The sequence below is a fragment of the Perca fluviatilis genome, chromosome 21 (assembly GCF_010015445.1).
Source record: "Perca fluviatilis chromosome 21, GENO_Pfluv_1.0, whole genome shotgun sequence".
Classification (NCBI taxonomy): domain Eukaryota; kingdom Metazoa; phylum Chordata; class Actinopteri; order Perciformes; family Percidae; genus Perca; species Perca fluviatilis.
In genome coordinates, this window is record NC_053132.1 from 23,894,756 (window position 1) to 23,913,602 (window position 18,847).

Sequence of the window (18,847 nt, forward strand, 5' to 3'; positions counted from 1 at the left end):
ACATCTCCCTTTCTCTTTCCCCCCCCATAGTGAATCTGATGTTCCTCATGTCTTACTGGTCTGTGAATCGCACCACCTCAGAAGGGGTGGAGGCTCTTCAGATGGCCTTGCATACGCTCCGTATGATGGCGCTGGGAGGCATCCACGACCACGTGGCTCAGGTTCGTACACGTTTTGAATTGAAAAGCAATTTGAAGACGTCAGACTTGCAGTTACAGTGGGAATTTTCACAGTTTAATGAAAGGTGCTCTAAGCGATGTTGGGTATTTTCAAATAAAAACGGAGGCTAGCTCGCCCCTCCCTCCCTCCTCATCCCGTTCCCTCCCTCTCCCTTCCGCGCACTAACCCCCCATCCCCCCCCCCCAAATCCTATTTGATCGATATTTAGTTTTGCATATGAAAGAGATTCTACAATTGTATAAGGTTCCCTCTAACATGCTGCATTCTTAAAAGTATCCATGTTTACATTAAGAACTGACCCCAAGGCAGTTACTAGGGGTGGCACGGTTCACAAAACCCACGCTTCGGTTCGTATCACGGTTTTAGGGTCACGGGTTTCGGTACTGTACGGTTCTTTAACATTCCAGAAATATACTTCAGCATGTTATATATAACAAATGTTCCCACACACCAGACTTATTACGACGCTGGCGCATCCTCCAACTCCGGGCAGCCTTCCTTATCTCTCCCACTTGCCATTCATACACGTGACGTGACCTGCAGCACTGCACACTCCACCGTCCTCTTAATACATCCGTATTAAGGCTCGGCGCCTCTCAAAATCTCAAATTCAAACTGACCGTTGTCGATCTGAAATGAAGACACATTCAGCAACTGCATGGCCTATTTCTCGCTTAAAATGTTTTCAGAAACACATTTCGGGGAACTATTTTCGTAAAATACGAGATCGTATTGAGAAAGAGCTGCCATTAGAGTCTGTTTTGAAATTTGGGAGCAGCCAGACCCACGTGACGCGTTCGTCCAATCAGCTGCCATGTGTTGCGTTCGTCACGCTCATCCTGCTTGTCATTTCCGGTAAGTGTTTTAACACAAGTGTCGAAAGTGGGCACTACGGCAGTAAGTGGTTAATAGTGCACATTAACGGTGTACTGACGAACCGTGCGACCCACACACGCTCCGAACCGAGACAAGCGAACTGAGCAGTTCGGATGTTTTTTCATGAACCGTACCACCCCTAGCAGTTACATGAATGCACTTTTTAGTTAACACCACCACACTAGAGCAGTCAACACAATAAAGTGCAGCCCTACAGACTCTAGAGTCAGTATGGAGTGACATTTTATTCAGATATGTTGAGGTGAGAGGTTAAGCGACCCTTTTAAAAAACTGTCCGTGCCAGTTTTTCCCTCGCCAACATGTAGCATTGTATCTTTGGAGCATTATTCAACCCCCTTCCCCACAAACTGCATAGTTGGTACCAAGGGATTCCTTAGGCCTTCTCAGTTTTATTTGATACAGACAGAGATCGATTCTGGATTTTATGAATCGATGTTGGATCATTTGAATCGGAAAATAGACTTTTTTTTTCACCCAGCCCTAGTAATTAATTAATTAATTAATTAATAAAGGCATTTGTCATCCTATGAAGCTCTAATGAAAAAAAACTGTTATTTGCCGCCCTGTGTTGTTTATGATCAGACACACTCGCACACACTTGATGTACTGTGTGTCTCTTTGTACGAGCAGAATTATGTTTTGTGTTTTATTCTTTAAATTCAGGTCAGATATGCTTTGCAAGTTGCATGACAGTAAGGAAGGTATATGTTGCCAGAGATAATATAGAGTTAATTTTAACAGGATACTAGTTATCAAAAAAGTACATACTGTATCTCTTTTTATGTCTCTCTTCCACAGGGTTTTCATCGTTACTCTACAGATTCCTCCTGGCATGTTCCGCACTTTGAAAAGATGTTGTATGACCAGGCTCAGCTGGCTGTAGCCTACATAACTGCCTCCCAGGTGTGTGTGTGTGTGTGTGTGTGTGTGTGTGTGTGTGTGTGTGTGTGTGTGTGTGTGTGTGTGTGTGTGTGTGTGTGTGTTTGTGTTTGTGTGTGTCTCTGTCTCTGTCTCTGTCTCTGTACTGTATCTGTGGCTGTCTGTGCATCTGGCAGGGTAATTATCCCTCCATCATACTGTCTCTCTGTTATCCAAGTCATTTATTGCCAGATTACCCAGTCACCTAAAATCACCGTCGTGAGACTTGGCAAACGTTATTCATGACAATGTTTATTTTGCTTCAGAGTAAATACTGACAAGGAAGGTGCTAATGCACACATTTGTGTGCATTAGCAATTTTCTCCTAGAAATACAGATTTATTTTTTAAAAGAAAACAATCTCCTATATTAATTGTCGTTGATACACTATTAGGACACGAGCATGCAGGCAATCTTGAATACAGACACATGCCGTGCACACATACGTGCTTGTGTTTTAAGAGGCTACCTCAGCAGTTGCATCGGACTCTGCCGTTAATACCCTGCATATACTGTAAATCCCATGACGGTATCTGTAAGGTTATGTTTTCGGTTGAATCATGACTCTTAGCATGTGTGTGTTATGTCTTTCTGCCTTTCCAGGTATCGGGTGAGCAGCTCTTTGCAGATGTGGCTAAGGACATACTGCTCTGCGTCTCCAGAGACCTGAGTGACAAGGTGAATCCGCTACACACGAAAGCAGAATACATAAATCCAGGATAACCGATAAAGCGAGGCTTGACCTAGTCTAATCTGTGCATCCTGGCTTGATGCGTTTCACGACGGCCAAGCCGGGCCGAGGAGGCGTGACCCGGTCGAGCCAGGCTGGAGTCATTTGGATTGATGCACGTTCACGGCTTTCTTTACCAGACAGCGAGTTCAATCACAGATACACTGATGCTGAAATGGAGAATACGGGTTGTGCGTACTTTGCACAGCGTGAGCATTAACTTCTTATGGAAGGATGATAAAGTGAAACACATTATTTGTAAAAAAAAAATAAAAATAAATGCGGACAGCCTAAATGTGTAAGTAGCCTTAAAGTATACATGTACTGACCACTGCTCGTAGCCAAATTGAAACTGTCATAATAACGTTCAAGGCGTTTAGCTACTAATCATCATTTGCACAAATTAACAGTTATAACCCCATGTCTTGCTAATACTAATACCCCATTGCACATCTAGAGCTGTAACAATTCAAAATTTTGATGTACAATTCATTTTCTCAGAAATAATTGCGATTAAAAATATTTTATTTATTATTTTGGTAAACAAATTAAAGTTTTGAACGAATTCCGGGAGACATCTTTTGTTTTATATCACCGTTATGTGACTCAGATAATGTAATAACACAGGTACACAGCCTGTGAAGTGAACCATGCCTCTTTATTATCATCAAACATCGTATTTATTTCTGAAATGAACATAAAACTGACAATTACCATCAACAGTCATACCCCTTAGGTCCTTAGACCAGTCCGCCATTGTTAGAAGCACTAAAACATGCGTATAGCACTTTATATATTGCCCTTCCATCACAGACTTCATTTAAAACACATTTGCAACTTTATCAGCCTGTTGTAATCCTCTCAACAACTGCCAAACATTTAACAACAAAATGAACAGCAGTCTTCATAAACCCAATATAACGGGCACAAAGATTGTCACATGAATAATTATAAAACACAGTGTCACAATGTCACAATGTTTAAATAATAACAGTACTTAACTGAACAGCAGTAAGAACCTGTGTTATTTTAATGCGGGCTAATAATTATAAGGTAAAACCACTGCTGAGTGAACAGAAAAGGCTCCAGGATGAACACATCCTGGCTGTTAGCCCGGTCAGGAGCAGGCTAGCTGCAGGGAACTCATTTCCATGGTGATTTATGTGCCTATGCTCTCGTGAAACCGAGTCGAGGCGTAATTCATCCAGGATACCTGGGAAATCCTGGCCTAATCCGCCCTCTAGGTTTTGTGAAATAGCCCTCTGATGTCCTCACTGGGGCACCAAGACCATTGCAAATATTCTGAAGCAAGGTTTTTCTTTTAGCATTAAGAAGATATTAAAGGGAAGTTAGGATAAGATTCATGTTAGGGTTATGATCTAAGTTCAATTCAGTTTTATTTATAGGGTCAAAAAAATGGACATTATTTCAGGACACTTTTACAGATCTTTACAGACACTTTACGGGTCTAGGCCACTCTATTTTTTACAGACACCCCAACAATTCCCCCCAAAAGCAAGCATTTGGTGGGACAGAAACCTGACTCTTGGTGGGAGGCCATCTGCCGGTAAGGTTATTGTTAATGCATGTAATGCATAATTGGAATGCATGTTGGCAAAGGCCAGTCATTCAAAATAGAGCAATATAAACTGTATCTGTATCTTCTGCTGACAAATAACGAACACTAACTGTAAATTCCACCAAACTGCACCACACGTCAGTGTGTTCGCACTCCCTCGAGGCCAAGGGGTGGGACCCCGCTGACAAATAGCCTTTTAAACCCCCTTGCTCTCCTCTGAGGGTCGACCCTTTTTCCCCTTTTGATTAATGAGTCGACAGCAGCGAACAGGCACACTATTAAAACCACAATCGTTGTGATCATTATATTCCCCAAGATTTATTATGCAATTATACGCTAATGAATTACCGTCGCAGAGGTAATTTACTATAGACTGTATGTTTCTTTTGTGCTACAGTGGCTGGGATGTCCCCTCAGCGAGGTAGACTCCGCCAGTTCTCATCATGACTGTAAATATACTGTCCAGATGTGTCTGCACACCCAGAGAGAGGGCTTACATGACCCACGATATAATCAGGTTCTTTAAAGCTATCGATGCATTCATTTATTCCTGTTACAATCGTGAAGCCCTTCAATGAATATTGATTGGAGGGCTCAACACCTTTTTGAGGGTCTGAGAACTGTATACACTGTTCTCAGACCCTTCAAAGGTGTTGATTGATTAATTGATTGGTGTCAGTTTTGTCATTTCAGGTCTTTATTTTAGATTTTGATAGCTCTGTGAGCTGTCTGGGTAAAGGTCAGTCCAGTAATGAAGACTTAAAGTCTACTTGGTCTGTGTAGGGCTGCAACTAACGATTGTTTTCATTATTGAGTAATCTGCCGATTGTATCTATATATCTTTAAAATGGAGTGAAATGGTAACAATGATCATATTGTTGTCTATAATTGTCTATTCACAGTTTTTCTTTTACATAATTGCGGTTACTTTAGCAATATATGAAGTGCTATACACGTGTGTTAGTGGTTCTAACAATGGCAGACTGGTCAGAGACCAATATGTCTTATTAGTAGGCCTGTAACAATTATTACATACATGTCTAATCGCAATTTTTTTACATAATCGCCGTTTCTTTGTTTAACCGCAGTTAATATAAACATTAGCTAAGGTCCTAAGGGGTATGACTGTTGTTAATTGTCAGTTTTATGTTCATTTAAGAAAAAAATACGACGTTTTATGATAATAAAGAGGCGTGGTTCACTTCATATTATATTATTACATTATCTGAGTCACATAATGGTGATATATAACAAAAGATGTCTCCTGGAATTCGTTCAAAACTTTAATTTGTTTACAAAAATAATACATCAGTAAATATTTTTAAATTTGACTGAAAGAGACAATTGTATTGTTGATCGCAATTATTTCTGAGACAATTAATTAATTAATGAGACAATTCTGAGACATTTGGAATTGTTACAGGCCTAGTTGTGTCAGTCCAAAACACAAATATATTCAGTTTAGTATGATTTAATACAATAAAAAAAGCAGGTTATCTCCATAATTGAGAGGCAGAAAACAGCATTTCATCCATTTTGCATGACAAATTACTTTGGCGATTAATCACTTATCAAAATAGTCGGCAATTATTTTTCTGTCGATTAAACTAATCAGCTAGTCAACTGATTGTTGCAACTCTAGACCTGTGGTTGTTTTAATCGGTTTTGTTTTAAGTTGTATAAAGCTTAATGTGTCACGGTATATCCAACCGTAGGAGCTTGATTACTTTCGCTACGTTAAAGGATTATACCAGAGCTTGCTTTTCCTCGTACATTCATACTGTCACACTCTCCAATTCCGGCTGTTTTCCACTGTCACACCTTCTCTCCATCTAAAAACCTTGCTTCCGCTGTTTCCGTTTCCGCTTTGAGCTCTGGGACGCCAATAAGCCACCCCCTCCCACCCCACCCCAGCAGGGCGGCCAAAGAAACTAACGGTTGAATTATGACGTGGCACACGTGTAGTGCTGGGCGATATGGAAAAAATATCACGATATTCTTGACCAAATACTTCAATATCGATATTGCAGTGATATTCTAGGGTTGACAGTTGGTGCTCTAACAAAATATCTTCACACTTAGATTTTAGAGAAATAATCATCAGTAATGTGGATGTAATGTCTAAGTGGGGAAAAGGCAAATTATAGAACAGCTACAACAGTCTGGTAAGTTCAGAAAATTACATCACTTCACTGTAATGCAGCCTTTCAAAGCAGTAAAAGACAACACTTATGTCATATCACGATATTACGATATCCAAAATGTAAGACGATGTCTAGTCTCATATCATGATATCGATATAATATCAATTTATTGCCCATCCCCACACACGTGTTTAATTTGAACATGACACCCCTGAAATTCTTGTTTTGCGCAGACTTCCAGCGGCTTAACTTTTCATCTAGCTGCAGTGATGTAGAAGTGTGTCTGTGGTGAGTCCATACACCGTGACTACCACACCAGGCGGTGATGTAGAAGTGTGTCTGTGGTGAGTCCATACACCGTGACTACCACACCAGGCAGTGATGTAGAAGTGTAGTCTGTGGTGAGTCCATACACCGTGACTACCACACCAGGCAGTGATGTAGAAGTGTAGTCTGTGGTGAGTCCATACACCGTGACTACCACACCAGGCGGTGATGTAGAAGTGTAGTCTGTGGTGAGTCCATACACCGTGACTACCACACCAGGCGGTGATGTAGAAGTGTAGTCTGTGGTGAGTCCGTACACCGTGACTACCACACCAGGCAGTGATGTAGAAGTGTAGTCTGTGGTGAGTCCATACACCGTGACTACCACACCAGTTTTTTTTTTTTTTTTTTTTTTTTTTTTTTTTTTTTTTTTTTTTTTTTTTTTTTTTTTTTTTTTTTTTTTTTTTTTTTTTTTTTTTTTTTTTTTGTTTTTTTTTTTTTTTTTTTTTTTTTTTTTTTTTTTTATAGTTTTGTTTTTTTTTTTTTTTTTTTTTGTTGTGGCTTTTATTACAGTAGGTTTTTTTTTAGTTTTTTTTTTTTTTTTTTTTTTTTTTGGTTTTATCTTCCCTGGGGGGGTTTTTTTGATGTGTAGTCTGTGGTGAGTCCATACACCGTGACTACCACACCAGGCGGTGATGTAGAAGTGTAGTCTGTGGTGAGTCCGTACACCGTGACTACCACACCAGGCAGTGATGTAGAAGTGTAGTCTGTGGTGAGTCCGTACACCGTGACTACCACACCAGGCAGTGATGCTGGGTGGGCTCACAGGTGAAACGGACTCGAAGCATTCAACCAAAGAGGGCAGTAAAAGCCTGCTTTTGTAATGTTAATTTACTCTTTACAGTTTACACTTTCACAGTCATGTTCTCAAATAATAAATATTCATCATATATAAACAATGTTACTGCTCAGAACGTTTACTGTGATATCCGCTGACGTACCTCACAAGTCCTATATCTATCTCAAATTGCCTTGCCATTCAATAGCAGCTGTCCCTCTCCTTCCATCTTCTACTCTATTCTCTGAACCAGTCCGGAGGTTTCTACAGTGCAGAGGATGCAGACTCCGTCCCAGCATCAGGGGGGACAGAAAAGCGAGAGGGGGCTTTCTGTGTCTGGACAGCCTCAGAAGTTCGGGAGCTTTTGCCAGATGTGGTTGAGGGCGCCACGGGAGCTGCCACACAGGCAGACATCTTCATGCACCACTATGGGGTCAAGGAGCTAGGCAATGTAACTCTGGAACAAGTAAGTAATTTCAAATCAGTTCAATTCACTTTATTTGTCGAAGAGTTGCACATAAAGAGACAATTCACAGACAAGATACAAATACGAATACATATATAAATAACATAGTAATGCATTGCAAACGCTGTGCGTTCTAAAGTGCTAATCACTAATAAAGTAATAGTCATTTCATTTTTATTATGTCACATGGATGGATGGATGGATGGATGAAAAGACTATAGTTACATTCAGAATATTCTGTGAAGCTAGACACAGATATAATGTGTATATGATCATCAATCGAAATGTCTACATGGAAAACAATCATTTACATGCACAATGCTGTTATATATTATATTCGGATAGCATTTCAAGGTGTTTAAGCTGGTCCATTAAGGCATTAACTTGCAGTCAGTATGAGTTCATTTCTGTGAACGCCCTCTTGTCCCCCTGTACTGTTTGCTGCCAGGACCCCCACGGGGAGCTGCAGGGCCAGAATGTGCTGATCGTGCGGTATTCAGTGGAGTTAACGGCTGCTCGCTTTGGCATCAGTGTCGAGAAAGCCAACGAGCTCTTGGCCTCCGCCAGGACCAAGATGGCAGAAGTGAGAAATACTCGGCCACGCCCACATCTGGACACCAAGATGTTGGCCTCCTGGAACGGTAAAGCCTAGATTAGTTTTCATACACGTTTACACTACAATAAAAAAAAAGACTTGAGGGTTTACTTTACTGGCCAGTATGTTTTATTGTTGATAAAGTTTGACAAGCACTCTAGCTATTTAGCCATGGGGATGATTGCTGCTCGTGCTAAACAGGGCCTGACCATAGTATTCACAAGTGGTTGCTCGTGGTTGCATAGGTAAACGATGAAATACTGACATGAGGAATTGTTAAACTATATTTTTGAATTTTCTTTTACACGTATAGTAAAAGGTCAGCCTCAGTGTAATGCAATACAATTAACCTCACCAACAAAACATTGTGACTTAACTCGTGCATGGGCATGGTAATCTACATATTCAGTGGATAAATAGGCTAAATAAATACAACACCTGCAGCCTAATCAGGTGGGTCTTTTTTCCAATGAGGTCAGATAAAAGCTGTTTTTGTTTTCCATAGTAGCCAGGATGGTTGAAGAGGTTGCTTAGTTTTTCACAATGCAGTACTTGATGTTGTAAGGTACTTGAAAGCACATAGTGTTTCCTTTCCTTCAGTCTGTTGAGCCAGCTGAACCTAAGTTTGAAGATAAGTTCAAGTCAACACCATCTGCTAGGTTGCAACTAATTCTTTGTTCAGTTGCTCCATCTCTACTTATGGTACAACTTATCTAAGTTGACTATAATCAGAACATTGTCTCATGGCTGTATGAAACATAAATACAGTGTGTCTAGTAGGGCTGGGACCATATGCTTTTGTCCCGAATCTTAAAGGCAAAATATACAGTCAAAATACCATTGTGAATAAAGGATTGTAGTGCTGCAGAAATGTCCCAGCTTACAAGTCGTATTCTACAAGGTTAAAAGAAATTGTTTGTTTTATTACAGGTCTTTGCAGAAAATCAATCCATGATCATGATAATATATTTTTCAATGAAAATGAGAACTATGATGCAATAATGATCATTCCCTAATATATCGTGAATCATCTCGCAATTGCAATATCAGTCAAAATAATCACAATTAGCCCTAGTTTAAACGTACACATCACTGGTGCAACAGGTGATATATTTCTGGTCCTTTTGATCCAAAAGATTATGTTCTTTGTTGAGCCCCATTTAGGTGGAAACAAAAAGCACTTTGTATACAATAGTTATGACCAAGTTGCGCCAAGAATTGTACTGATACCAGTGTTGGAAATGCCTCATATACAGGCTAAAATGATGCATCGGGTATCGCCGAGTCGATAAACCGATCCGATACCACATCATTTATTAAAAAAACAACAACTTCAAAGTAGTTTCACCAGTCAACTCAAATCAAGTCTTGCTCGCCACTCTGAAACAGTAGCCTACACAGCAAGTTGTGCTGTGCTGCCACTGGCAACTACTGGTTTTTAGAGCAGTAAAGAAAAATAGATTTACACACCGGTATCAGATCTGTGCTTGGAATTTGGAAAGAGAAAATGTTACTATCGGCATGGCCTAGTTGCATGCCCAGACTGTCCTCACTCATTGGTAGCCTGTTGTAGTTTAACAGGTGATCCATGCTCCATCTCCTCAAAAATTTCAATATTTGAAATGTTCATATCTTGCTCTGTGACAAAAAGGCACCTATGTCCCAGTGCTCAGAGGTGCCTGACTGCCTGTGTGCTAGAAGTCCCATCCTTCCTCTGAAGTACATGGAGTTAAGAAGGATTTATCCTTAGTGATCTGTCATTAAATAATAAAAGTTTCCATCTTTTGGTACAGCGGCCTCAATAGCCTGCTAATGTTGCTTATCCTTTTATATGACAGATAATTGTGAGACTTTTTCATCCCTCACTCGGAACAACTAGACCACAATAAATTAATTCTTTGATAGTGGTCCAAATCCGGTGTTTGAACCTAACTACCGTGTGCTTCTTCTCACAGAACTTACCACAGGCAAATATAAAAGTAGGCAAACAAGACATTTGTCCTTTGACAGTCTATTTATACATTTATTATTTTAGCAGTATAAAAATGTGTAGATTATTTCAGAGGCACAGGTTGTCACTTTCCATTAGTGTGATGCCAATTTGGACACTTCTCAACATTGTTTGTCGAGCACATTGTCTCAGATGTGATTAATTAGAAGAACAGAAAGCAAGCACACACACACACACACACAGCAACAAATGTTGCTACCCCGTGAGGTAATGAAGCTCTGCGATCCCGAGAACTTTCCAATTAGACACAAGAATCTTCCTTCCTCTCTAATGAAGAAACCCCTCCATTAATCACCTGTCCTCCGCTGCAGTACTTTGAAGACCTGGCTGTGCACTCACCAGGCTTTGATACGCTACATGAAAGAGGAGTGGAGGGAAAGAGGGAGCAAGGAATGGATACAGAGAGAAGGAGTGAAAGAGAACAAGGAAACTTCAAAGGGCGGGCGAAATAACTAAGCGGGGACTGCGGTGCGGCTACACATTGGTACCTCAGCGGAGAGAGGACGTGATGTTTTCAGAAGAGTAATTTTATAACTCATCATCATCATCATCATCATCATCATCATCATCATCACATCATCATCATCACTTGTTCCCCTTCAGGTCTGATGCTGTCGGCCTACGCTGGTGTCGGAGCCGTGCTGGGGGACAAGGCCTTGCTGGAGAGGGCAGTGCAGGCCGGCAACTTCCTAAAGGAGCACCTGTGGGATGCTGAACGACAGACCATCCTCAGATCATGTTACCGCGGAGACGAGATGGAGGTGCAACAGATGTAAGAGAATGATTAGTTTGTGTATGACTGGAATGTGCTCGCACTGTATATAAAGAAGATATAAACAGTTTGAATGAAACCTGTGGTTAGAATAGTCACCTGTGTACATCATCTAGTTGTAGTAACTTCAGGTAAATTGTGGTGAAATAATTGCAGTTGCCTTGAGGTTCCTATTACCATATTTAGAGCCATTGTTTTGATATCAATCAAAGGGTAAGGACTATAAACATCCTGCACACTGTCGGTCATATGTACTCCCTATTATTTCCGATGTTTCGTTCCTCAGGTGAAGGTCTGGACTTCAGCAGTGGGACTTTGCAGCTGTCTATAAGACTGAGAAGTTTGTAGGAAGTGTAACAACTAGGTTTGGGTATCGTTAACGTTTTTTTACCGGTGCTAAAACGATCCTTTTAAAACGCTGCCGGTGCCTGAAGTGATGCCTTAAACAAGAGCACAACCAACGCATTGTTTACTGCTAAGACCAAATGGTCAAATTGCACTTGAATGCACCATGAGTTTACGAGATGCAATTGAACGCCCACATTGGGTCCCATCAGTGTTGTTGCTCATCTCCGACTTTTGCAGTGGCCGTGGTGTATTGAAAAGTGCAACTAGGCTACACTTTGTCTTTTGCTGCAGTTGCACGTCTGTGTGTTGGAATTCTTTTTGAGGGAAATACAGCCACACTTTAGACCGTTAAGCTTTAGCTATAGGCTAACAGTAGGCTAATGTGACCTGCTGCCAAGTGTAATTTTAACTAGCATCAGGTGCAGTGATGTTTCTGATGCCTGTATCATCGGTTTCAGAGCACCACAGCACATCACAGGCATTTAAACGTACAATATGTAATTTTCTGCCGCTAGGGTCCCTCAGTCAAAATAATGGATGGACTTTTGATGACGTCGTGAAGTGGCATTATGGGACTTGTAGTTTTCATTGTTTAACACAATTGCCGATTAAAATCTATCTGTTCATGGTTGGGTTTATCCATTACAGTTTTATCCACGTTACGTTTAGTAATGTTTATTCATGTCATTTGATAAAATAGCTCCAGTTTCCCCCACACAATTTCATTTTCTTGATTTGATTTGTGGTAGCTAGCTAGCTAGTTGTTAGCGAGAAAGCAAGCTAACATTAGCCAGCAGCTAAAACCACAATATCACAGTATATTTGTGTATATATGTCAGTGTCACTTTTTTGATGTTTTCTGGAGTTTGTGCCGTCTGGATTTGGATTGCTGTAAGCTAATAATAGTGGCAGGCTTCTGGCTAACTGTAGATGTGTCGAGTCCCCTGGGCTGTTGTCCGCTTTCATCCCGAGTGAAGTCCCTTAGCGGCGGGGAGTGAGGCAGAAAAACCAGGTTGGGATAGCTGGCTCAATTAGCATTAGATATGTGTTCTATCTTGCTAGCTGGCGAACTTAATCGTGGGTTAGCCCAGTGTTGTTTAACCTTAACTTTACCTTGATCAAAACATTTGTACTTAAAATAACTTCATGAACGATGTTGTAACCTCATAACGTTAACGTTCCCCACCGAGCATTAGCATCAGCTAACGCTAACGTTACTTGTCAGCGTAGCACATAACGTTAAGCTGGATCAATCAATATTGAAATGTATCAATAAATAAGATCTCTGCTGTATTACTGTGTTTTAAGGGGCATGTAATCGATGACAAACTGATGCTTTGTGGCAGAAAGCAAGCTGTACTATGGTTCTTGCGTATTATTCTTTCTGTGACATTGTATGATTTACAGTTGCTCTCGAACGTGTCATCTGGGTTCATTAGAGGAACCACAGGGGTCAAAGGTTTTATGACACCACTGACCGGCGACTAAATGAAACGTCCCATGTCATTAAAATAAAATAAGATTGAAAGTTTGAACGTTGTTGGAAATATTTAGGATAGTGTATAAGTACACAACTCAACAAAATATATAACATAGGTATAGTCGTTTTTAGACTTTTTAATGCAGAAATGTTACATATTGCACCTTTAAGTGGTACCGGACGGTAGATATCTGTCGTATATTCCAATATGGCACCGGGTTTCAGTACCCAACTCTATTAACAACTCAAGCCCTTGTGTCGTTCTCGTTGATGCCTGTTATGTCTAGGGCTGAAACGTTTCCTCGAATAACTCGAATAATTCGATTACAAAAAATCCTCGAAGCAAAATTCTTTGCCTCGAAGCTTCGTTAAACCGAAGGTTGTACGGCTCACTGTGTTTCCGCACGGAGGATTATTACTAGCGCACAAGAGGTTTGCGCTTCTGCGAACACAACACCATAGATATATACACAACACAAGCACAGACAGTATATAAACACAAGACTGAAGGCCCAAATTACAAATGAAGGAAGTCGAAAATAGCGAGGGTCTTACAGAAGAGCTACATCACCTCCGTAACAAACCTCCAGTGTGCTCATCCATTCCACGGAGCGAACCCGACACAAGGTAGCTAACGGCTGCTGCTCTCGTCCGCCGCGCTGTTTTACACAACTAGCCTACAGCATGCTACTCTGCTAATAGCGATGTTTTACACAACTAGCCTACAGCATGCTACTCTGCTAATAGCAATGTGTTACCAACAAGCTAAAATGAAAGCTGTCGGTTTGTAGTCTGTTTATTAGTTTGCTACTAATCTTTGGAAACTTAGCTGCTGCCGAAGACAAACCGGCTCCTCCCCTCTGGTCAGTGAACATCTCTTTTGCATATCCAGTTCAAAGAGCCAGAGGCAAGAAGGGGAATGGGGTGAAAAGTATTAACATTTGGGTAACACGCAGGTATACTGTGCTAGGATGACTAACTGTTTAGACACAAACAGGAAAAAAGGCTACTTGCTTAAATCCTGTTATGGCAGGAAATCAGAACATGTTCACATGATCTGCAGTAACCTGGTTACAGGAAAACTGCATTTACCTGCACATGTCAGTAATTACATTTCTCCTCCAGCCTCTATCCTATTGTGTGTTTGAAACAAGACTGGCCATATTTAAAATGGATTATAGAGGCCTGTTGAATGATCATATGAGGAGAGGCTCTGCAGTGGGAGAATATGCAGGTTCTTGTTGATTGTTTGTTTTATATATAGAACAGTAAGCGTACTGATTAGAAATGTAGCTGTATAAATAAAATATCTTTTAAATAAAACTTTTTTTTAAATATGTATTTATTCATATATGTTTGTATGTTTGTCACACTTACTGTGGCAATAAACCACTTCATTCAGTCATTGGATTAGACTGAGCATTGGGACATAAACACACCGTGCCTTGCTGATTTGACTCTACCACTCCGGGTGTCCTCGTTCTTTTGGCCAGCCCTGTGCCCTAGTTACTGAGAATGACTGACTGAGTGTGAAATGCCGCCGAATCAGCAGAAAACGCTTGATGAAATGTAAACCATTTTACACACTTGTGCCTAAACACTCTGGCCTTGTTCCACGGCTTCGGTCTCATTCATAATTGTCCAATACAGGATGGTGTCAGCATTGAGAATGCTTACCAAGGCCATTTTCTCAAGCCTGGTTTAGTTTCCAGACGTGGGGAAACCTCTCTGTAATGCCAGGCACATATGGGTCGTGGACTAATTCACCAGGAGGAACGGTAGGTGCTGAGCCTAACTGGGTTAATGGGCTGTGGAGGTGTTGCCATACATTTTCCCTGGCTCCTGCCTGGCACTGGATGATTGAGTCTTACTACTGTCTTCAGGGATTAGAGGCAGACCGAGATGGTGGCAAGGTCCTAGTGGGGCACTGGTAATGTTGATTCACGTCAAGTCATGTATGTATGTACACTACACGACCAAAATGATAGGGATACCTGAACAAGGTACGTGTATGTGATTGTGGAACATGTTTTTCTAAAACCATGTACATTAACATGCTGTTTTAACAGTCACTAGTCTTCTTTGCCAAAAGAGCGTTAGAGAGTTGGTGTTCCAATTCCTTCCTACCGAAATGGGAAAACCATTTCTCTATGGACCTGGCATGTTGTCCCTAAACTGTTGCCACCAAGTTGTAAGCACACTATTGTCCAACATATCTTTTTTTTTACAGGATGTAGCTTTAAGATTTCCCTAAATTAGAATTAAAACACTAGAGAACTTCTTCCGCTTCGGTCCCCCTACCAGTTGGAAGTGGAATTGTCCCATTGTGTCTCATTCAAACTACAGATCCGCTACCCGATCTGGCAAACTTGCATAGTGCGGTTATAGCCGGCTGAGAGCCACAAAGTGAATGCATAAGTGTCGTTCACGCTGTTACGAGTCGATGAACAACTGAAACGATTTTGGAAACATTATTTTAAGGTACAAAAAGTTCTCTAGTGTTGCTTTAAAGGCCCAGACACACCGACCAGACGGCCGACCCTCGGCAGAAAAGGCAGTTGGACTGATCAGTCTCCCCGAGTTGGTCAAAAAAGTTCCTCAGAACACACCAAAGCGACGAGACGTAATACATCTCCATAACAGCAGGTGGCGCTAATCTGTATTTTTGCCCAAAACTGAAAACTGATTGGAAAAAGGCCTTACGTGGGTCTGGTTTCTCCGGAAATTCAAAGCCAGACTGTCATGGCGGCTCGTTCAGAATACAATTTTTCAGAATACAATTTTCCGGGTTAGCACTCTACCAATCAGATGGGTCATTTGAGTCCGACTGCCGGCAGTGTCCGCCCTCGCCGATTATACATGTCAAATCGGCCAAAATGAAGGCCGACGGACGACGGCACGGAACACACCGAACAGACTCGAGTCACTGACCTCGCCAGACTGTCCGACGGCCGATTATCGGCTCGGTGTGTCTTAAGGGGTCTTGCCCAAACCATGCTAAACAGCTCCAGCCCAAAAATAAACCAAACACACAGTGCATCAAAAGCATGAGCAAGCCACACAATGGACAATATGGAATAACATTTTGTCTGATTTGGCTACATTTTTAAAGTCACAACTGCCATTGTGAATTTTTGTCTCGTGAACAGATCCTTTTAAAATGACCTAAACAAACCGTTACGTTTTTAGGTTGAGTCAAAATAAACTACAGTTAAAATAATAAAATATCGCTAGACTTACCTTTACCATACACTGTCTAATACTACTGGGCCCAGTGGTCAGCAAACCTGATCCCTTAACCTAAGCCCAAGCTGTAGGCCGACGGTGTAGTAAGCATCTTACATTTACACTTTTACCCACCATAATAATTCATAACACTGAGCGTATCCTATGGTGTTAAGAGATGAGGGATTTGAGAGAAGAGATGCAGCAACAGAAAGCAGAAGATAAATTATTAGGTGTCACGGCATGGGGAAGGTGCACATAGAGCAATTAAATGAGAAAAACGGGAATGCCAGTTGAATTCCAAAGGTCTTTAGATTGTCACAGGAAAACCAACACCAGCTCCGTGTCCTGATTAACGAGTCAGACAGGGAAATCTCTCTTAGTCTTTCTCTGTCCTATCTTTCTCTCTGTTGCTCCCTTCTCCCATTATTTCTATTATGTGTTATATCATATGCAGTGGCACAGCGTAATAGTTCAAGTACATTCCGTAGCACGAGCAAGCATATTAAATTCTTCTAACATAAAGGTCACTGCTGTTGTAAAACTGATGGGAGTCAGCGTGTTTATGTGACTCACGTCGGCCCGATAGCTTTCTCCCTCTGAGCATTATCCAGCGCCGTGTACGAGAGAATCATTATGAAGCTATTCTTATAAAGCTGTCTCTGCGTGCTGCTGGTATGATACGGGAGACTGACAAGGCGTTTTATCTTTGTCTCTCTGGGAAATGACTCATTTAACACGCACTATTGAAGGTGGGAATGAAAAGGCTGTTGAGTATTTCTGAAAGGCTTTTACATTTTTGTGTGTGTCAGTGAGGCTCCTCGTGAGGTTTGCCACAGGTTGTCATCCCCGTGGCTGGCGTCACCTCAGCCAGTTGACATGTTGCAGTGTGAGAGAAGGGGGTTTTCTCCTAGAAAAAAAAAAAAAATAGAGTTGTGATTAGTTTTGGTGAGCTTTAGACTGGGACTGTGATAGTGTGGGAAAGGAGGCAGCACAGATACAAATCATTGATTTCACCAAGGTTATTTCACAAGAAGTACCAAGAGTAGAAACCTTTTGCTCTGAATCTCAAAAACTGACTTGAAGGTGCAGTAGGTAAGACTTATAAAACTAACTTTCTGTCATATTTGTTGAAACTGACCCTATGTTCCAGTAGAACTACATGAAGCAGGTCATTAAAAACAAATTCTGGCTCCTCTGGTACCAACTACAGCCCGTTGTGCAATTTGCAAAAAAACCTCCCTGTTCAGATGCACCAATCAGGGCCAGGGGGGGTGTCTAGCTGCTCATGCACACGCATTCATTCTCCCTTGTGGGGGGAGGGACTTAGGAGACCGTTTTGGGCTTTAGCAGAAAGGGGGGAGGGACTGAGAAGTTGTCATTATTCACATTTTTCGGTTAAGTCCTGGATCTGCAATCCTACCTACAGCACCTTTAAATAAAGTGTCCTTTTACTATGATTTGTAGTTGCTTTATGCTGGTACGTAGGCTCTACGCAGAACCTACGCCGTAGACTACGTAAGTGGCCTACGCTGTTGTGAAGATGTATTCTTGTGTGCTGCTGTGTCTGCGTCGTTCTAGCGTATGTCTTCAAGAGAATAACCGAGCCAGTGGGGAGTGTGTGGTAGAGCGAGTGAGAGAGTGACTTGGTTAGCTAAAAAAAAAAAGTGCTGTGCTTTCTGACCATGGTTGGAAAGCTGTAGCAGGAACAGTTAACGCTCCACTCGATTTCATGCTGTTCACGGAGAAGGAGCAGGCGGGAAATGAGTATGAGGAAACGTGACGCTACCACGCCAAGGCAAAGTGGACCAGTCACAGTGGCGGTCTGCACCGCCACAACGTGACGTTATATTTCTGGGGAGGTGCACGTCAGGCGTAGGGTTCTTAAAGGTCCCATGGCATGAACATTTAACTTTATGAGGTTTTTTAACATTAATATGCTTATGAGGTCATAAGGAGCAAGGTTACCTCCCCTTTCTCTGCTTTGCCCGCCCAGAGAATTTGGCCCACCAATGAGAGAGAGACATCATGGCTTTCAAACGAGCAAAGTGGCAGTTGGTCAAGGCCACCCCCCCCCTCTCTCCTCCTCAATAGCTACAGACACAGAAATGGTACATCCTAAGGAAAGCTCATTGTGGGACTGGCTCTAGTGGCTGTAATTCTGCATCAAGGCTGAATTTCGGGAAAGAGACTTCAGTTACAGTATTAGGGGACCACTAAGGTCTATATAAAAGAGACTTCAGTTACAGTATTAGGGGACCACTAAGGTCTATATAAAAGCATCCAAAGAGCACCATGTCATGGGACCTTTAACTACGCATACTTAAGTATGTACCTACAGCGTTGATTCAACAGAAAACTATAAATCAAGCTTTAGCCATCGATATAATCAGTAAG

General features: G+C 41.5%; 1 protein-coding gene across 2 annotated transcripts in view; it reads left to right on the forward strand.

Annotated features, from left to right (window-relative positions):
• Positions 1-18,847, forward strand: part of spata20 (spermatogenesis associated 20) — a 68,455-nt gene that overhangs the window by 6,797 nt on the left and 42,811 nt on the right. For both annotated transcript variants that reach the window (XR_005637834.1, XM_039788343.1), the window contains exons 7-12: positions 31-161; positions 1,876-1,980; positions 2,599-2,673; positions 7,807-8,019; positions 8,468-8,660; positions 11,229-11,397. Coding sequence is in view for 1 of the 2 variants with exons in the window: in XM_039788343.1 (XP_039644277.1) it covers positions 31-161; positions 1,876-1,980; positions 2,599-2,673; positions 7,807-8,019; positions 8,468-8,660; positions 11,229-11,397 (886 nt within the window). In the remaining variant the exon portion in view is untranslated. The remainder of the gene's footprint in view (positions 1-30; positions 162-1,875; positions 1,981-2,598; positions 2,674-7,806; positions 8,020-8,467; positions 8,661-11,228; positions 11,398-18,847) is intronic.